At 37.1% G+C, this 17,686-nt stretch overlaps 1 protein-coding gene across 8 annotated transcripts in view; it reads right to left on the bottom strand.

Moving 5' to 3' along the window:
• The window catches only part of LRP2 (LDL receptor related protein 2), a 127,949-nt gene that overhangs the window by 31,272 nt on the left and 78,991 nt on the right, over window positions 1–17,686 (bottom strand). For 4 of the 8 annotated variants that reach the window (XM_026852697.1, XM_026852700.1, XM_026852699.1 and 1 more), the window contains 16 exons: window positions 17,241–17,399; window positions 15,148–15,437; window positions 13,634–13,837; window positions 13,346–13,375; window positions 13,000–13,242; window positions 11,828–11,953; window positions 10,014–10,133; window positions 9,064–9,195; window positions 7,936–8,137; window positions 7,195–7,490; window positions 6,166–6,682; window positions 4,179–4,331; window positions 3,294–3,464; window positions 2,078–2,301; window positions 1,493–1,670; window positions 355–551 (listed from right to left, as the gene is read on the bottom strand). In XM_026852697.1, the coding sequence (XP_026708498.1) occupies window positions 355–551; window positions 1,493–1,670; window positions 2,078–2,301; window positions 3,294–3,464; window positions 4,179–4,331; window positions 6,166–6,682; window positions 7,195–7,490; window positions 7,936–8,137; window positions 9,064–9,195; window positions 10,014–10,133; window positions 11,828–11,953; window positions 13,000–13,242; window positions 13,346–13,375; window positions 13,634–13,837; window positions 15,148–15,437; window positions 17,241–17,399 (3,242 nt within the window). The remainder of the gene's footprint in view (window positions 1–354; window positions 552–1,492; window positions 1,671–2,077; window positions 2,302–3,293; window positions 3,465–4,178; window positions 4,332–6,165; window positions 6,683–7,194; window positions 7,491–7,935; window positions 8,138–9,063; window positions 9,196–10,013; window positions 10,134–11,827; window positions 11,954–12,999; window positions 13,243–13,345; window positions 13,376–13,633; window positions 13,838–15,147; window positions 15,438–17,240; window positions 17,400–17,686) is intronic. The other 4 variants (XM_026852701.1, XM_026852702.1, XM_026852704.1 and 1 more) reach the window with 1 other exon arrangement.

Genomic DNA, 17,686 nt, shown 5'->3' with positions numbered 1-17,686 from the left:
GGTAGACTGACCTGGTCATTAGGAAGTCTTAGATTCTTCATACTCACCATGGCTTTAGTCAGAACAAACCAAAGTGGATCCTGCTTCTAGTATTTTATACCTCAAATTGTAATTTATACCAGTTCAAATATGTCTCAAAGGTATAGAAAATGTTTATGTTTTGATATAGTACATTTTTACTCTTCTTTACACTGCTTTTTCACTGAGGTGAATTGCTCTAGCAGGTACAAGACTAGAAAAGACTGCATGTCTACCTCACCTTTTCATCTGTAAAAAAGGGATAATGATTCTGAAATTTAATGTAGCTTACACATTTTGTACTGGCAAGACACAAATTTATTAATTGTAACATACCACAAAGTACAGGATCTTCATCTGATCTGTCATGGCAATCTGGCTGCGTATTGCACAAGAAATGTGGGCTCGTGCAGTTCCCATCATTACACTGGAACTGACCGACAGCACAGTATCGGTGCGGACAGGTAGGGGGCTCATCAGAGCCATCTCGACAGTCCCTCTGTCCATCACATTTCCACCAGATGGGAATACACCTACAAAGAAAAAACAGTGTTCTCTTTGTTGAGGATACGTCTCTACAGACATACAACCATCCTTTCAAAGCACAAAAGACAGTGTTATCTCAGTATTATTGCTTGGAACTTGAATTTCATGTCTTCCATCTCATATGTCAAATGCTAACAAAATATGCCAAATACTTTCACCAGAAACAGATTATATTGGTGGGCCTCTAGAAGGAAGTTCACAGCAGATTAATAAGGACTTAATTTTTATGCATATTTGTGGTAACCATCTCTCATGCTTTTTACCTCAATTTTCAAATAGGTTTTTAATTAAGTTACATTCTAATATATCAACGGAACTTTACCACAAGGAGTTCACTAGGGATTATTATTGTAACACTGCTTCAGAAGGCCACTCAATAAGCACACGCCTCACAGATCCAGAGTGATACAGTATCAGCACAGGAGCTCCTATGTGACCATTCCTCTCCCTCCACTGCTGCTGTCTCAGAAAAAGGGTTAGAAATGTGCCCCCACCAGTTAAATGGCTTTCCTGGACCACTGGCAGAGAGCATACATTTGGCAGAAACAGATATATTGTAAAAGATGTACAAAAAATAAAATAAGGTTTAAGAATTAAGAATAATTAAAAAAAAATAAATAAAAGAATTAAGAATTCAACTGGAAATAGTTTCTGGAGGTATATGTTTCTAACAATCCAGACTTTGCTGCTACATTAACAGCCTTATATAACAGGAAGAAAAGGAAGAAAATACTATTCAAACAATGAGTCTAAAAGTATTTTTCCAAAATGTAAGCCTGTCTGGTCCTGGCTTTGTCTTTGCAAGCACACCATAAACTCACAGCAAGAGCAGAAGGAATCCCTAATTTCATGCCCTTTTGAAGAGACTAAACTGTAAAATAGATCCTTAAGGAGACATTGAAAGAAAGATGGTAAGCAGTGGACTTACCTCTCCGTATCTGCACAGAGAAACTGGGTGCTAGAGCACATTGGAAGGCAGTGGGCTGTATTGCCGAACTGTACTATCATGAAGTTATCAGGACATTCACAGGAATATCCCTGACCACCAGCTTTTATTAGACAAAGATGGGAACAACCACCATTGTTGGTGCCACAAGGATTGTTAACTGGTAAAACAGAAGAATAAATATTACCATACTTTGCAAATCCCAGGACACAAAGGTCTCAATCTACAATAGATTCCTCTAATACTCTATTGAAAGCTTAAATGTAATAAATTGAAAACCAAAACGTAGATAAGTAGGCACCTTGTGAGAGAAATATGTATGTTTTCATGTACAGGAAATGTATGTTATTAACCCATGACATTTTATAAACTAATTTGAAATTATTCATTTCCAGTCATTGCTATTCAAAGAAAAGGCAATTTATAACTGTAAAGTAGAGGTCTACATTTACTTCATGCATTTAGTTCCCCTCAGCAAAGGCAAAAGCTGAGTGCACTCAGGGCCCTTTACAACTAGCTTCAAGATAACAGCTGACCCTCTAAATGTAAATTTAAATGTTTTCTCACCAAATGGCTGCCTGTATGGATGGTAAACATGGATGTCAAATGGCCTGTGTGTGGTGTTCACAAGAACAGTCCTGTCTGATCCATCATATTTATTTCCCTTTTCAACTGTTCTTGTATTCCAGTCAGTCCAATATATGGTGTCTTCAAAAATTGTTATTGCAAATGGATGAGGTAAAGTCCCATCATACACTGTGTGGCGATGATGTCCATCCAGGTCAGAGTACCTACACAAATGTGCCAAACATTCAGATAAATGCTGAAAAATCTTCACATCTTTATTATGTATGCTTATGGTACTTCATTACTGGTGACTAACATCATGCAATGTGGGCTCCTATATTCCTAAATTTTACAGGTCTTTCTGATTTAAAGCCCTCTCTGATGAGATATCTTTAATAAGTTTTTATATTTTTGCTATCATCTTGCTATAAAGGGAAATTATGAAATACAAGAGAGAAAAAGAGAGAAACATACATATAATTAACACACATTTTTAACACTGCAGCATAGAAAACGCTGCCAGAATAAACAATGTAAAGAATAATAGAAGTAAATATAAATCTAAATGTATATGTAAATATGAACACAAATATAAATACTAATATAAATACAAAGGATTATTTTTAAAGTATTTTAATGCCTTGACAAGAACCAAAACAGTAGTTATTCATTTTTACTGATATTTAAGCGAAAATCTTCTAACACTAGAAGCAATTAATAGATTTTTCTTGATTAGCAAAAAAAACCCCCATATGCTAACAGGTAATTTCATGCCATACCTATGGACAAACATTCAGAGATCTTGTAATGATTTACATGCTATTTTATTAGCACATAACTAGTTTAGTTACAGTTCAACTCTTTATCTATAGACGAAACAAGAGAATCAGAAAATATAGTGATTTTGTACTCAGTTTTGCTTTGGTTCAGGTTGTGCACCTAGATATAGAGAAGATGCATATTCAAGTACAGACCATGAATCTTTTCACTATAATTTTTGGACTACTTCCAGTGGGACCTAGGATGCAATTATAGGAAGTAGGTTACTGTATCATCTAGTGATTTATATTGCCTACTACGTGAGACTTCCTGACTCTGTTTTCCTATAGAGTCAGTGGGTAGAAATATGTATGACACTTAGAGCATCCATAAATGTTACCACCACAACCTGACATGAGAAATTATTCAACTGTTTTTTTCTTTTCTGTGTACGTACTCAATGTAATTTAGATGGGCATCTGCCCAGTAGAGCTTGTCGTTGGTATAATCTATGGTGAGTCCATTGGGCCACTCTAACTTTGTAGAGATAATCACTGTCTTCTCCTTGCCATCCATGCCTGCTCGTCCAATATAGGCTCGATCTGCCCAGTCTGTCCAGTAAATCTGTCTGTTCAAATAAATGCTTATAGTTAGGACATTAGTAAAAATATGCTGAAGTAAGAATTAGAAGCCACACCTCAAATATAGTGTTTCCTGCAACAGTACTAAAGCAGAGATTGAGGAAGACAGGAAAAAAGTTTATATACTTGTTACTTTAACTGATACAGCAGATAACTGTGTGATCATAAATGTCTTCAAAGAATGCTACTGGCAGCCCCACCATCCATCAAACCACACACACTTTTATCAACCTTTTTAGCCCTGCAATCAAAACTTTCTTGTCCACATGGAACTAAATTCCACTTTCAATGATATCTGACAGCCCTGCATATATAGACTAGATTATTAGGAAGCATTTCTTTCCAGAACACGTTGTTAGGTGTTGGAATGGGCTGCCCAGGGAGGTGGTGGAGTCCCCATCCCTGGAGGTGTTTGAGTCGGGTCGACAGGGGATATGATGTAGCTGAGGGATATGGTGTAGTTGGGAACTGTCAGTGTGAGGTTAATGGTAGGACTGGATGATCTTCAAGGTCTTTTCCAACCTAGACGATTCCGTGATTCTGTGATACCTAGGAAAGGCAAGCTACTCTTTTTCCTATGCTGCAACTAAGATCTAATGCCACACAAATCTAAGTGCAGGCAGCTAAAATGTATTTTAGGTTTTCAGAGACAGTGCAAGACTATTTGCAAAGAAAGGGAAAGCATTCTTGAAATGTCATACCCGTATTTTGGATGAATAACAATTGCTCTGGGGTACTGAAAGCAGAAAGTGTTGTTGGCATCCACACACCGATCCACCAGTTTTTTTCGGAATCTTCCATCAAGTTCAGAGACGTAGATACAATCTTTGTAGGCATCCACCCAGTACAATTTTCTGAAATGTTTTAGAGTTAATTTACTTACTCATATACTTCTTTTGCTTCACAGCATCTTAAATTTAATAGTTTGGGTTTTTTTTTCCTAAAAGCAATATATCCAATGTAAGGGAAGAATACACATACTGTACTGACATCTCTCCATGCCCCAGACTGCCCTTTTCACTCCTGCTGTTCCAGCAGCCACAGTCATTGGTGCCGAATTCAAACTTGCAGTTGCCCAGTTGAGTAATAATATGCCCTTTGGCTATAAATTCCTAAACACCTCTTCCCTTCATCTCCTATCAACAACAGCCAATGAAGAGGAGCAGGAAAAAAGACATGCAGTGTAATGGATTGTGACCAGGGCTGTAAAGTGTTGGAGAGAATCATCATCTGTTCCATGCTGCCACCTCTGCTCTCATCAAACAGGTAGAACAGGTGCCAGATTCTCCTTTGAAAATTCCTAAGAACTTTGACAGCCCAATTTAAACTTCACCTAGAATTTTCTAACACTTCTATTACTTTGTCTAGGAATTATACACAGCTGTAATCAAAGAAATCATGCAAGCTGAAGCAACAATTTTTAAAAGTCTGTAACAAAGCAAAACTTCTAATTTAATTAGAACTACAGCAGGCTACTTCAAAACTGTCTGCACAGTTGGCCAGCTCCAGCATCCACAGGGCCATTCCAGAAATAGCCTGACAGATACAATCTCTGTCTACACCATCCCGAGCAGGACCATTCCCACCAGGGAGGAAGAGAAAGTAGCCTTATGAGCAGAAAAACACATCAACCATTGTATTTTCCTTTCTGAAACACCTAAACAAAAACTCACTGAAGACATAATTAATGGTAGCTGAAATAATTCCACAACTGTATTAGTAATGGAGCAGTAGAACCACTTTAGCTAAAATTAGGCTTTTCCTTCCTCACCTCTCCATGAATCATAAAGCATTTGGGACTGCTGATAGCATTAATTATCATTATGTTTAGAGACAAAGTCGTTTAAAAATAAAAACTATTATATTGACATATTCATATAAACACTCTCATATAAGCTCCAAATGTGACTTTTTTAATGATTCTCTTTATTTGCAGAGACTGATCCATGGTGCAAACCTTTCATACTGATAGTACTGCACTCAGAAAGCAAAACCTAATGAAACAGCCAAGAGCACTGTCAGAGAGGGCACCACATAAAGACAGTTTCTGTGGGAGCACATCAGACTACTTTTTGACACACAACCACCTCACCCTTATACTGCCCTCCTTAAAGCAAATGATGTGGATCATATTGTTTGACTGCCAAAGATGCATTTATCAAGAGCAAAAGAAACATGCTCTTCACATTGGTACAGGAGCTAAGTTTCATTAATGTTTACTGCTACTTACAACAGGTAACAATTCCATTGAAGTAACATACTGTTTCTGCATAGAGTGAAGCCTGTATTCCAACACCAACAACTGCTAGCAAAGGAATAAAGAGCCTAAGCTCAAAATCCCTACTCTGCAGCCACATGCAACATTTCACCTGCCTGCTTAGTCTGTTCATTAACGCTTTCCCAACAAGTTTTTCCCAAGGATCATGCACACTACTTTATTACTGATGAAAGAGCAACTCTGATATAACCTCAGTATACTAGATATGAGAACAATTAAAGAAAAGTGTTATGTAATGTATTAGATGCTGATAAACAATTCCAGAACAGTTTGTAGAGTGCATCCACAATTCAAAACTATTTCAGCACTCATCAGGAATTTCATATGGAGTGGGAGAAAAACTGTAGGATAAACTCCCTCACACATCATTGCCTTAGTAGCCCAGAAAGACAGAAAACATGTTTTCTTACCTGCCAACCCAGTCAACAGCGATACCTTCCCCGTTGGGCACATCATCACTTATCACTGCCTCCTTATTTGTTCCATTTAGGAACATTCGTTCAATGACCTTCCTCCCCACATCAATCCAGTACAACCTCTTTTCCACCCTGTCAAAGTCCAGTGCCACCACATTTCTCAGTCCTTGCAAAATGAGAGAGTAAGACTGGCCATCTGCTGTGAGATTTCTCAGATAGTAACGGTTGCTAAAAATAAGGTATGGGGAGATATTACTATTTTGCCGGCAACTTTTTCCATCAGGCTCCCGGATATAGCCTGGAGCACACTTACAGATGTAGGAGCCAGCTGTGTTCTCACAAATCTGGCTACATACTGATGGAGTTTCATTGCACTCATCAATATCATCACAAGTCCGTTTATCAGACATAAGTTTGTATCCAGGATGACAAGAACAGTAGAAACTTGTCTGTGTGTCTGTACAGTCATGATCACATCCACTGATTGAAGGGTCACTGCATTCATTTATACCTGGGGAAGGAAAGGAGTTCTGTTCAGGGAACCAGCTAGCAGCAAAAATAGTGCAGTCACTTTCCAGTGTACACTCCTCGTCTCTCTCTCCTGCTAACCCCTGAAAATGCTGAATATGAATCTAGACTGCTGTAATAAAGGAGCAAGGAAAAGAATCTAATCTAATCTCAAATTATTCTAGCACCTTTGAGGTCTGTCACCAAATACACTGAGTGCAAAATACACACTTATGAATGTTGTATTTTGGAAATGTAAGGGCAATACATAACAATGTATAAACTATATTTTGTTTATATAATTATCTAATTTTTGTGGTTTATTAAACCAGTATATAATAATTATTATTTAATTTAAACAAAAAATCAGATATATTAATTTCTTGCAATCCTTCTGAGAGACAAATATGTAATAGATATGATTGTAATTAAGCGATTGTCTTATGAGTTCCTTTTTTTTTTTTAAAGCTGCCTAAGCATTTTAAATTAAGACAGTACAAATAAATCTACACATACCACATCCTTTTTCATCACTATTATCTAAGCAATCATCCAATCGATTGCAGACTTTAACCATTTCAATGCAGTTTCCATTGTCACATTTAAAATGATGGGGAGAGCAGGTCGCTTCTGGTGTACTACAGAGATGTTCCAGCTCATCAGATTCATCACCACAGTCATTATCCCCATCACAGATGTAGGCCTTGGAAATGCAGCGCCCATTCTGACAAGTAAACTGGTGCTGTTGACATGGTTCATAGATGCATCCCCTTTCATCACTGCTGTCACCACAGTCATTCCGCCTGTCACACCTGAAGAAGAATGAACACTTTCAAACATAACAAGGCAATCACTGTCTCTAGGGCAGATGGATAGACACGCTCTCCTGTTTTCCAAAGAAGGTCAGATCTTATTGGCTGCAATGGAAGAGACTTTCAGAAATCAGGGTCATATTGTATAGAGTCTGATCCTGTGAGTCTTGCTTGTGTTCCCCACGTGCATGATAAGCTCACCACATGAGAGGTTATTAGGCACAATAAAAGGGATAAAAGCTAATGGTGAGCACTGGGAATATTAACATAGAAAATTCCAGAGCATTTTCAAGTTAAAACTAATGCATGCATGCAGAGCAGATTAATACATTCATTACAACGTGTAGATCTACTTAACAAAATATCAGAGGAAAAAAGGTTGAATCAGCTCCTTCACTTTAAGCAAATTTTTACAATTTCTGCAGCAGCTCAGGTAGTTACAAACCTGTATGTGTTTCGGATGCACAAGCCATTACTACAAGTAAACTCATTTTCTGTGCAAGATCTTCGTGTGCAGTTCTGGTGTTCATCAAGTGCATCACTGCAGTCAGCATCACCATCACAGATCCATGCCCGAGGAATGCACCTCCTGAGTGGGGGTCGATTGTTGGCACATGTGAACTCTGCTGCTGTGCAGTTGCGGTTTGCTGAAAGAAAAGCACTTTCACTGACACACCAAGTTATACTCTGTGTATGTAACACCCTCCCCCGCCACACACATGCAGGCTGGATATCCACCCGTAATTCACAACAGAGCTGTGATCCACTGCACATGCAGAGACAGATACCACTGCATCTTCTCACATACAAAGCTCATAATGCATTTCCACTAATTTTCACTGATCTTCATGGAGGCTGACTGGGAGCTAAAGCACTTTAGGATTCCTTAGGCAATGCTGCCATATGCAGAACTCTGGATCTTGTTGGATTCTCCGTATAAGCTTTTCATGTGTCCAACCAGATTTTCTTGGAGCTGAACAGGTGGAAGGCCTAGGCACTCTATCCCCTGCTTTCTTCAAGGTATTCTGTGCTCCAAGGTTGCAAACAGAGGGAGCACCATTGCAGTTAAAAAGGGCAAGGACTGCAAGTGTATCCAGCTGCTGTTAAAAGAATCAAGGAGCAGGACCAGGCTTGGTGAACCTTCTTCTTTTTGTTAGCCCTCTAAACAACCTTTTGCTTGCTAATTTTTAAAGAAATTACACAGAAACTATGTGGTTATTCACATGCACAAGATGTAGTGTGTGACGATCAGGAAGCATCTCTGCTGGAGCTGCTATTGCTGCCCAGATCATAACAAGAACCCAGGTTAATTATATCTCCATTTGAATTCAACAATTCAAAGAGGAGTAATTGCAAAATAAGAACATATTTTTTTTTAAACCAGTCAAATATTCAATTTTAATTCAATATAATGAAAATGAAGGGACAGGAAGAGCATAATTCAGACTTACTGTACATGTTTATGGACAGAAAAATTGGCAGAGGGTGGGAGTTTGGGGGTCGATTGATTTTTTTTCTGAAAAATGCCTGCAGCACAAAGAAAGTGCAGTATCTATTTGCATTAAACACCTACCACAATTATGTCTTTGATCCTCATCACTCATATCCCCACAGTCATTATCACCATCACAGATCCATGTTACCGGGATACATCTGCCATCATCACATCTGAACTGGTCACTTGAACAAGTCCGCACTTGGGGCACTTAAAAATAAACACAGTCACTCTGCTTGTTAAACTAACCTGCACTGCCATGAAAATCTACTGAGAAGGTTATTTTAAGGAGAATCTTATGATAGTAAAATGTAAAATAGAAGCTTAAGTTTAAAACAGTTAAGGTATAAGCTGTAAGACATTATCTTAAGCTAAAGGTGCAACTCCAGCAATGTGCAAAGGGCACTATCAGCCCTGCTTAAATCATAGAAAAATTTGTTCTGTCTTGTGTTATGACACCTTTTACAGTGACAATAATGACTATGTTGTAATATCAACTCTCAGTGACTTTGGTTAGCCTCTCCTCTTCCTCCCTGAAGATTACTCTATTTCTTTTCACCTTCTTCCCCTTCTGCTGCTTATTACCATCAGTTTCTATTGGACATACAGGGTTTGTTTATTGTAATACTATGATACTGTAGCTCATACTGTGTCAACAATGTTCCTCCACATCCCACATGCCTTTTTTGCCCAAATACAGTATTGCACACACACACTTCCTGTACAGCATAACATCTGCTTTTACATCCAAAACAATATCAAAATACTTTTCTACTTGATTCACCACCATAGTCTTTATTTATAAAGAGACATTAAATTAGGTTAGATATTAGGAGTAATCACATTCAGAGCAATCAGTTGTGGCAATTAAAAGCCTTCATATTCGATACACAGCTTTAAGACTTGAATCACACAGTGACTCACATTCTTTAGAGTCAATAAATAAACTTCAGAAGATACTTTCTCCTTAGTTTGTCTACAAGAAACTACTGATTTCCCATAACCCACCTTGTTGAGTGTAAACTTACCACAAGAAGCAGGTTCATCAGAGCCATCAGCACAGTCTATCCCTTGATCACAGTACCAATGAGCAGGAATACAACGTCCCGATGTACAACGAAACTCACTATTTGTGCAAGTCAGTGAGACTGGAAGAAAAAACCTATGTATGACTTCTTTCTTTCTGTTACCTTTCCAACTTGTTTTAAGTTGCTTTTGAGTCCATGTTACGCAAAAATATTACAGATCCCAAAAAAGAAAGAGAAAAAATTATGCTAGGAAGGATGTCTTTTCACAGCCTATCTGCAAAGAGTTCATTGCACAAACTAGCTTGATCTTTCTATGCAAAAAATGGGCTTAATTCTCTCCTTATGTATATGTATCAGCTAATAAGTAACAGAATTTGCCCTGGAAATAGGATTGCATACAACAACTGTAAATATGTTCTACGTTTATACTTGAAGTTATTGCACAAGAAAATTACCACAATTCAACATACTCATTTCTCCAGCGCCCAAACCAGGCGGCAACAGACTCTATGCTTTTCAAGGAGTCAAAATGTGCGTAAGGAAGTAATATCTCAACATAGGTAATGCTTTCCCTGTTCCCCACAGATTTTTTTTTTCTTCACTTGCAGGTAGGAATCTTTTCTTAATGGAAGTGAAGAACAAACCGCAACACTGAATAGTTCCAGCTAAGCACACTGCATATAGTCCTTCTGCACTTTGGCCAAGCCCTTTGATCATGGCATGTATAGCAGGTTTGATAATTTCTTCAGTAGTCACTGATACTTTCCTGTACTTTCTGACCGTTTCAAGATACCCAAAAGAACCCCATCTGGCCTTTTAACTTGCTCTACATGCCTTAATGATGGAAATCAAAGGCAATTAACATATTGTTCATCAATGTCTTAGGACTTCTTTCATCTCCCATTCTCCTTCTCTCTCTCTCTCTCTCTTTCTTGCCCTTCACCACTTCTCAATTTAAGTAATTCAGCAGTGCTGCCAGGACGTAAACAGTAGAAGGGACAAAGCACACCTTTCATGAGGAGTGCAAGTCTCACTAATGTCTGTATATATAACCACAATTTTTGACATGTAGGGGTCCATAGATAAAAGTGGCCATATTCTAGCTAGAAAAATTGAATTCACATTTTAGAAAAATTATGGTATAGGTAATTCAAGGCAGGTACCTTTAGGAAAACTAGTGAAAGCAAAAATAATCCACTCAAGCAATATTAAAAATAAATTATTATCTGAAAATATCCATTATGTTTTATAAACTGATCCAAAACATTTTATATGGGAAAAGTACTACCCAACTGCTACCTAATACAAATGTCTGTACTAGCAAAGATAAGCTGGTTTGTAAGTAAGGCTGATTGAGAACTAGACACTTTTATACACAAACTGGAAGCTACAACAAGTAATAGATCATATGCTAAGGCATACATAACTACACAAAAGAGCTAAAAGAAATTACATTTGAGACTGTATACAATTTCATTTGATTAGAAGGAAAAATATTCTAATGTTGAAATTCCAGAAAAAGCCAACTTGCTATACTTAAGTGCCAATTACCTTGTAAAACGATAAAGAGCAGAATAAGCAAAAGGAATGATCCTTCAAAGTGCTGTATACAAATGCTGCAAAAAATTATCTTTTTTATTAGATAAAAGTATGATTTAGATAACTGAGAGCTAATAATACAAGACTCATACCTTGAACTCTTCAGTAGTACAAGAGTAGATGCTTTGAGAATAGTTGGAGTTATGTCAAAGGTGAAGAGCAGTGGAATAAATTACTGAAGTACAAGAAAAGTAATCGAGGCCCTATTAACTTACCACAGTGAGTAGGGCTCTCATCACTCATATCTCCACAGTCATTATCACCATCACACAAATATGTTCGAGGAATGCAAATATTTGTGCTTTGACATTTTGTAAAACCAGACTGGCAAGTGCGCTCAGCTTTAAGGAGGGAGGAAAGAAAAAAAAAAAAAAAGAAAAAGTTCTTTAGAGATTTTTTTAATACCGTTACACTGTATCTCAAAGATACACAATATTGTTAAAAAGAGTCCCATGTCACTCTCTTACTAAAGTGCACTCATACTGCTCATCTTATATGGAAACAATTAGACAATTGCTTTTATTGACAAAAATCCTGAAAAAAAAACATGATCAGAGAAACATAGGCCAATGCTTGGGGGTGAGGGAATGCAAATTGACATGTATTGAAAACCATAATGCCTACACTTGCAACCAGATAGTATGGTATGAATCATCAGACCAATTATGAATGACTAATAGATCAGGTATTTTAAATATTCAGATTTCACGGAGAATAAAAAAAATTGTCACAAATAATGTGTTTTTAAAAAATAATCAATGTGCCCATAAAAATATATTTTAAAAATCTCTAAATACATTTTCATCAATTTCTCTAACTCCAGATATAAGTTTTCTGCTGAAGAATGTAATCTTAATGCAAAGATTATTTGTTTGAATAACTGCAATAGTAGTCAATACTGAACTAATCACAGTTTACATCTTAAGGAAAACAAACATAACTGGTAACTTACTGAGAGATAAGGCATATAATTTGAAACAGAATAAATATAAACTATGTATAATAGTGACAATATACATTCCTGATGATTAAGCCAACTGTCAAACTTTAGGCTAATCCTGCAAAAATATAAATCCTGCATCCAATTCATCTGAGATAATCTTTTTTAAATCCACGGGATTACTCACAAAACATAAAATTAAGCACTGCATGAGCATCAAGACAGACTATTTAAAGCAATAGTTATCAAGTAATACCTTAGGGTACTCCAGAATATTTTTTAACAATTTTATTTGCTTCAAATAACACAAACCAGAATCTGTAATGTAAATAAAGAAATCTTTTTTCCTTTTAGCTGATTTTGTCCTAATTCTTTGCACACAAAAACATTTGCCTCTTCTTTGATCTAAAAACTCAAATAGACACTAGATAATTAGGATAAACTTACGGCAATTTCTCTCATCTGATGTGCCATTATCGTAACAGTTGTTTACTCCGTTGCAGACGTACTGAAGAGATATACACCTTCCATTATTGCAAGTAAATTCTGTGTGAGAGTCACAAGTTCGGAACAAGCAGCCAACCTCATCACTGTTGTCTCCACAGTCATTGTAGTGATCACAGCGGTAATGATAGGGTACGCATCGCCCGTTACCACAGGTAAAAGCTGTTGGTTGACAAGTATGGAAAGCTGTAGGAAATAAAAAAAAATAAATTTTAAAAAAATATATACATGGATAATACATAATCTAAGTTCTCTGACAAATTAACATGTAAAATCATAATATTTTTACCTGCCAGGGCAAACACAGCTGCAAAACGGACTGCATGAAAAGTAAAATATATAATTGAATTAAACAAAGCAGAAATTTGCTATATATGTTAAAAGTTCAATATTACAGTAATTTTGGATTCTAGAGGAAATCAGTAACCATTCAGACCTTAAATCTGTGAGCAAGCAAGGGATCATTTCCAAACAACCACCATAAGATCCATGATCATAAATTCATAAAAGTGATAGGAAATACAGTACAGACAAGAGAGTCTACATTACTATCTCATGCAGTTATTTAAATGCTTACCACACACACTTTCCAACTCATCACTGCCATCACCACAATCATTGTCATTGTCGCATTTCCATCGCTCAGAGATACATTGCCCATTAAGGCATGTGAAGAAACCAGTATCACACCTGGTACCGTTATCCACAATACAGTGCTTGTTATTATTTGCTAAATACCAGCGACCTTCAGAGGGGCACTGACATTCTGCACCAGCTGGACCTAAATTTATGTTTCACAGTTAAAAAAAAAAAAGGAGACAAAAAAGACAAAAAATGAAACAAAATTAACATTTATGATTTAGATAGGGTTCTATGAAACCATTCAGAGCTGTGACACTGGAAAACGCAATGCAATTTTCCCAACTCCTGAGAGATGTATCTGCTTCAATAGAAGTGTGGTGACTTAGCCACACTTAAGCATATGCAAACCCATTAAAACCCACAAGAGCTATTTCAGAGCCCCCTGGAGGAACTAAGATCAGAACTTTAAGGATCTTAGTATTAGTTTGTTGTCCAAAGAGGTTTTGGGTGGCAGGAAGATGGCTCTGATGCTTTCAAATATCAGAGCTACATCAACTGAGGCTTTATCCCTCGAAATCAAAACATGGTTTTCAAAACTCTTTGACTAGACTAGCTGCTCTTCTTAAAATTAAAGAGAAGCTTGAGCTGTTTTCAGGCAAGACAGATTTTTAAAGGAATTTAAGATGCTACAAACACAAGCAGGCACTGAATGAATTTTTCAAAGTCAAGGATCATAACTTCCAAAAATCCATAACACACAAAACATCTCTGTAACCAAGGCATGCTCTCTGGGATATACTGCCATTCTGGTTTGCTGGCCATCTGGACTGGTGACCTGTTGAAGCACAACTCTCTCCTTACATGTGTACAAGGAGAGATATCAGGTGGGATACATACGTCTCTCAGGTCTCACCCCAATATGCAGCTGACGATACAGAGTATGTTTCTGGAGCCCATTGACTCAAAAGGACACCTGCCCCACAGTATAATAGAAATCAGTTTGTGCTATCTTCTTGGTAATTGTCCAAGATTTAAAATGAGGCAGTACAAATGTTTATTCTGGAAATTAATCATTAGGGAAAGACTTCATAATATCATGAGATAAAGAAATAGTGACCGTAAAGATTTTTTAAATATGTGGTAGGAAACACCTGTTCAGTATACAGCATATCAGTATATATTCCTAAGGTAACCATATGCTGAAGAACTCAATTCATGTCTCATCACAGAGGGGAAAAAAGTTTTAAAACCCCAGTAAACAATGTTTTGTTTCAAATTAGAGAAATCTATCGTTTTTATTTGTGAGGATTATCAGACACAACCTTCAGGTGTGTCAGTAGAATACCATGACCTTGAATGGCAATCATTTTGATTGCATTTATAAACAAAATAAATATTAAATTTTTAGGAACATAAGAAATATTTTGGCTCTCCCCATCTGACTAAAATTCTTATACTATGAACTCTAATATGGCAACACTAATAGCTATATCAAGCATAACAGCTTACCTGGTGCACAGATGTGACTGCAGCCACCATTGAACTGGTTGCAAGGGTTGCTACACTGCTGCTGCTTACTTTTTGCCCAGACATGAATATCCATTGGTCTTTGTGGAAGATTCATGATCATTACAGTCTGATCTGAGCCATCATACTTATTAGCTCGGTAAATGCTTCGTGTGTTCCAGTCTGTCCAATATATGTGCTGATCAAACAACGTCATTGCAAATGGATGCAGAGCCGTGCTAACAATTACCTCACGATTTGTACCAGTGAGAGTGCACCGCTCAATCTTCTGCCTAAAATAACCAAATAAAAAATAAAAATACAATTACTAAAAGAAAGAAGTCTTTTAACTTATGTATAAAGCCATGGCCTAATTAGCCCAGCAACTAGTATCCACCATTTCAGTAATGTGCACCAATAGGTAGAGTGCTGTTATGAGTTAAAAATCTCAAATTTTCTGATCTCTGGCTTCAGTAGTGATGCAGAGTAGTGGCTCTGTAATACTGACACAATAATGTATGGGAAGTAACCGGGCTGAAAATTCAAATGTTTAAACAACAATGCTACTGAGAGCTAAAGTGAACGCAAAACTTCATGAGCAAATACACTTTTGGAGTGGGTATGATATTAATGACTTCTTGTACCAGGAGAAAAAATAACAGTCCCATGAAATGGGACATGTTTTCATTTCAGTTTTATCTTCTGTGGATCCGAATTTACATAATCAGAAAGTATAAGCAAATTCATGGGACTATAAACATGCATTTTCTGCTGTTTCTCACATAAGAAGACAGGAGGAAAAAACAATTCTAATACGTAATAACCACCACATATATGACATTTAATAGCCACAAATACATAGTGTATGATAAACATTTATTTTTAGTTGATCTACCATTTTTTATTCTACTTCAGACACAAGACTTCAAGGCACCCCAGAAAATCAGGGTTCAACTCCAAGTTCTGCAATAGACATGTTCTGCTGTATGCAAACTACTCCTTACTCACACTGACAGCACTGTTGACCCACAAGCACCTTGTCACTGCTTCTCCCTTTCAGCCATTCCCACCCTTAATGACCACTTCAGCAAAGGTCAGTGGGGAAGCAGAAGACATGCTGATGCCAAGAGACTCAATACTCATGCAGGTACATTATTTCTAAGCATTGTTTATAAAATGATGATAAATGTTAGAGATTCCTTTTACCACTCAGATTCCTGTCTGATAGGCAGACTATACAAGAATAAAGATGAGAAAAGATAAAATAAAGGATGTTCAAAAGTTATTTGCAGTGAGGATAAAGGATTAACAAGTAATAGATGGGGTTATTCAAAGGAACAGAAAGCTTGACAGAAAAGCATCAAGATGTAAGTAAATGCTGAAAATGAGATGAGGTACTGTCAGCAAGTTGAAGATAGTAGAACAAGAATGAGCATGGATAAAGGCTGTTCCTTGCCTCCAGCTCCCCAGCATCTTGCTATTCAGACACACTGTGCACAGTCACATGGCAAGGCTGCCAGGCACTTAGTAACAAAAAGAACACACTTTAGGTTGTCTCTGCTCCACCAAGTATGGCATCATGCAACTGTGCTGTGCTTGCCATGAGTAAATTTGAATGGATACAAACTACATTATTTTTAAAAACTTTTCTACTGACAGCAGAAATTCTGGTGACATAAACTGAAGGGCAGATTTCTGTCTGGTAGGCAACAGAAAGAATATCATGCCAAATTTCATAGGTGGCAGGCATTAATCATGAGCAATGAATGATGTAATACATGCACTAGGATTGTATTTGTTACAAAAGATGCTTGCAGAAGTCCTGAGTTGCATGTAAGATTAACAAACTGCCAGTGGTATGTCATAATGCAGTGGACTAAGTCTACAGTGTGGCATAACAAAACTTCTTATTGCCATTAGTTCCACACCAATATCAAGAGTTGACATTACATTGCTATTAAGTAGCTCTTAACATTCGGTAACAAAAAGTACCAAATTCAATTGAAATGCTGAAAAACAGATTTAAAAAATGAGGAAAATAGATCTATTTTAAAATTAAGCAAATGTAATCCAACAAGAATGTTACCAATACATACAGATTTGCATCAGCCCAGTACAGCTGCTGTTCTTCATAGTCCAGGGTAAGCCCATTTGGCCATACCAAATTGGTGCTCACAATAGGTGTTCTGAAGTTTCCTCCAAGTGTAGCTCTTTCTATCTTTGCATTTGAACTCCAGTCAGTCCAGTACATATACCTGTGAATAACACGATTACAAGATTATATTTTCAGCAAATAAAGCTTACAGAGCTCTTATCTGCTCCAGGGTATTTCCACCCTGATGTCCCTCACTGAAGTGTTCAGTGCAAAACTAGTGGAAAAGAACTTCTTAATCTATTTTGGCCCACACTGACAGGGGAATCTTCTAGCAGAGATCACTGGGGTCCACAGGAATGAACTTCAGAAAAGTTTTTCCAGCCCCCATGAGAATCCAGTAAAGTCAATTAATCTCTTTTATATCTTTCTTCATTTGAAATACAATAT

Source organism: Athene cunicularia, assembly GCF_003259725.1.
Source record: "Athene cunicularia isolate RWA chromosome 7 unlocalized genomic scaffold, athCun1 chr7_part1, whole genome shotgun sequence".
NCBI lineage: Eukaryota > Metazoa > Chordata > Aves > Strigiformes > Strigidae > Athene > Athene cunicularia.
Note: the sequence above shows the minus strand (reverse complement) of the source record. Positions and strands in the feature narration are given on the sequence as shown.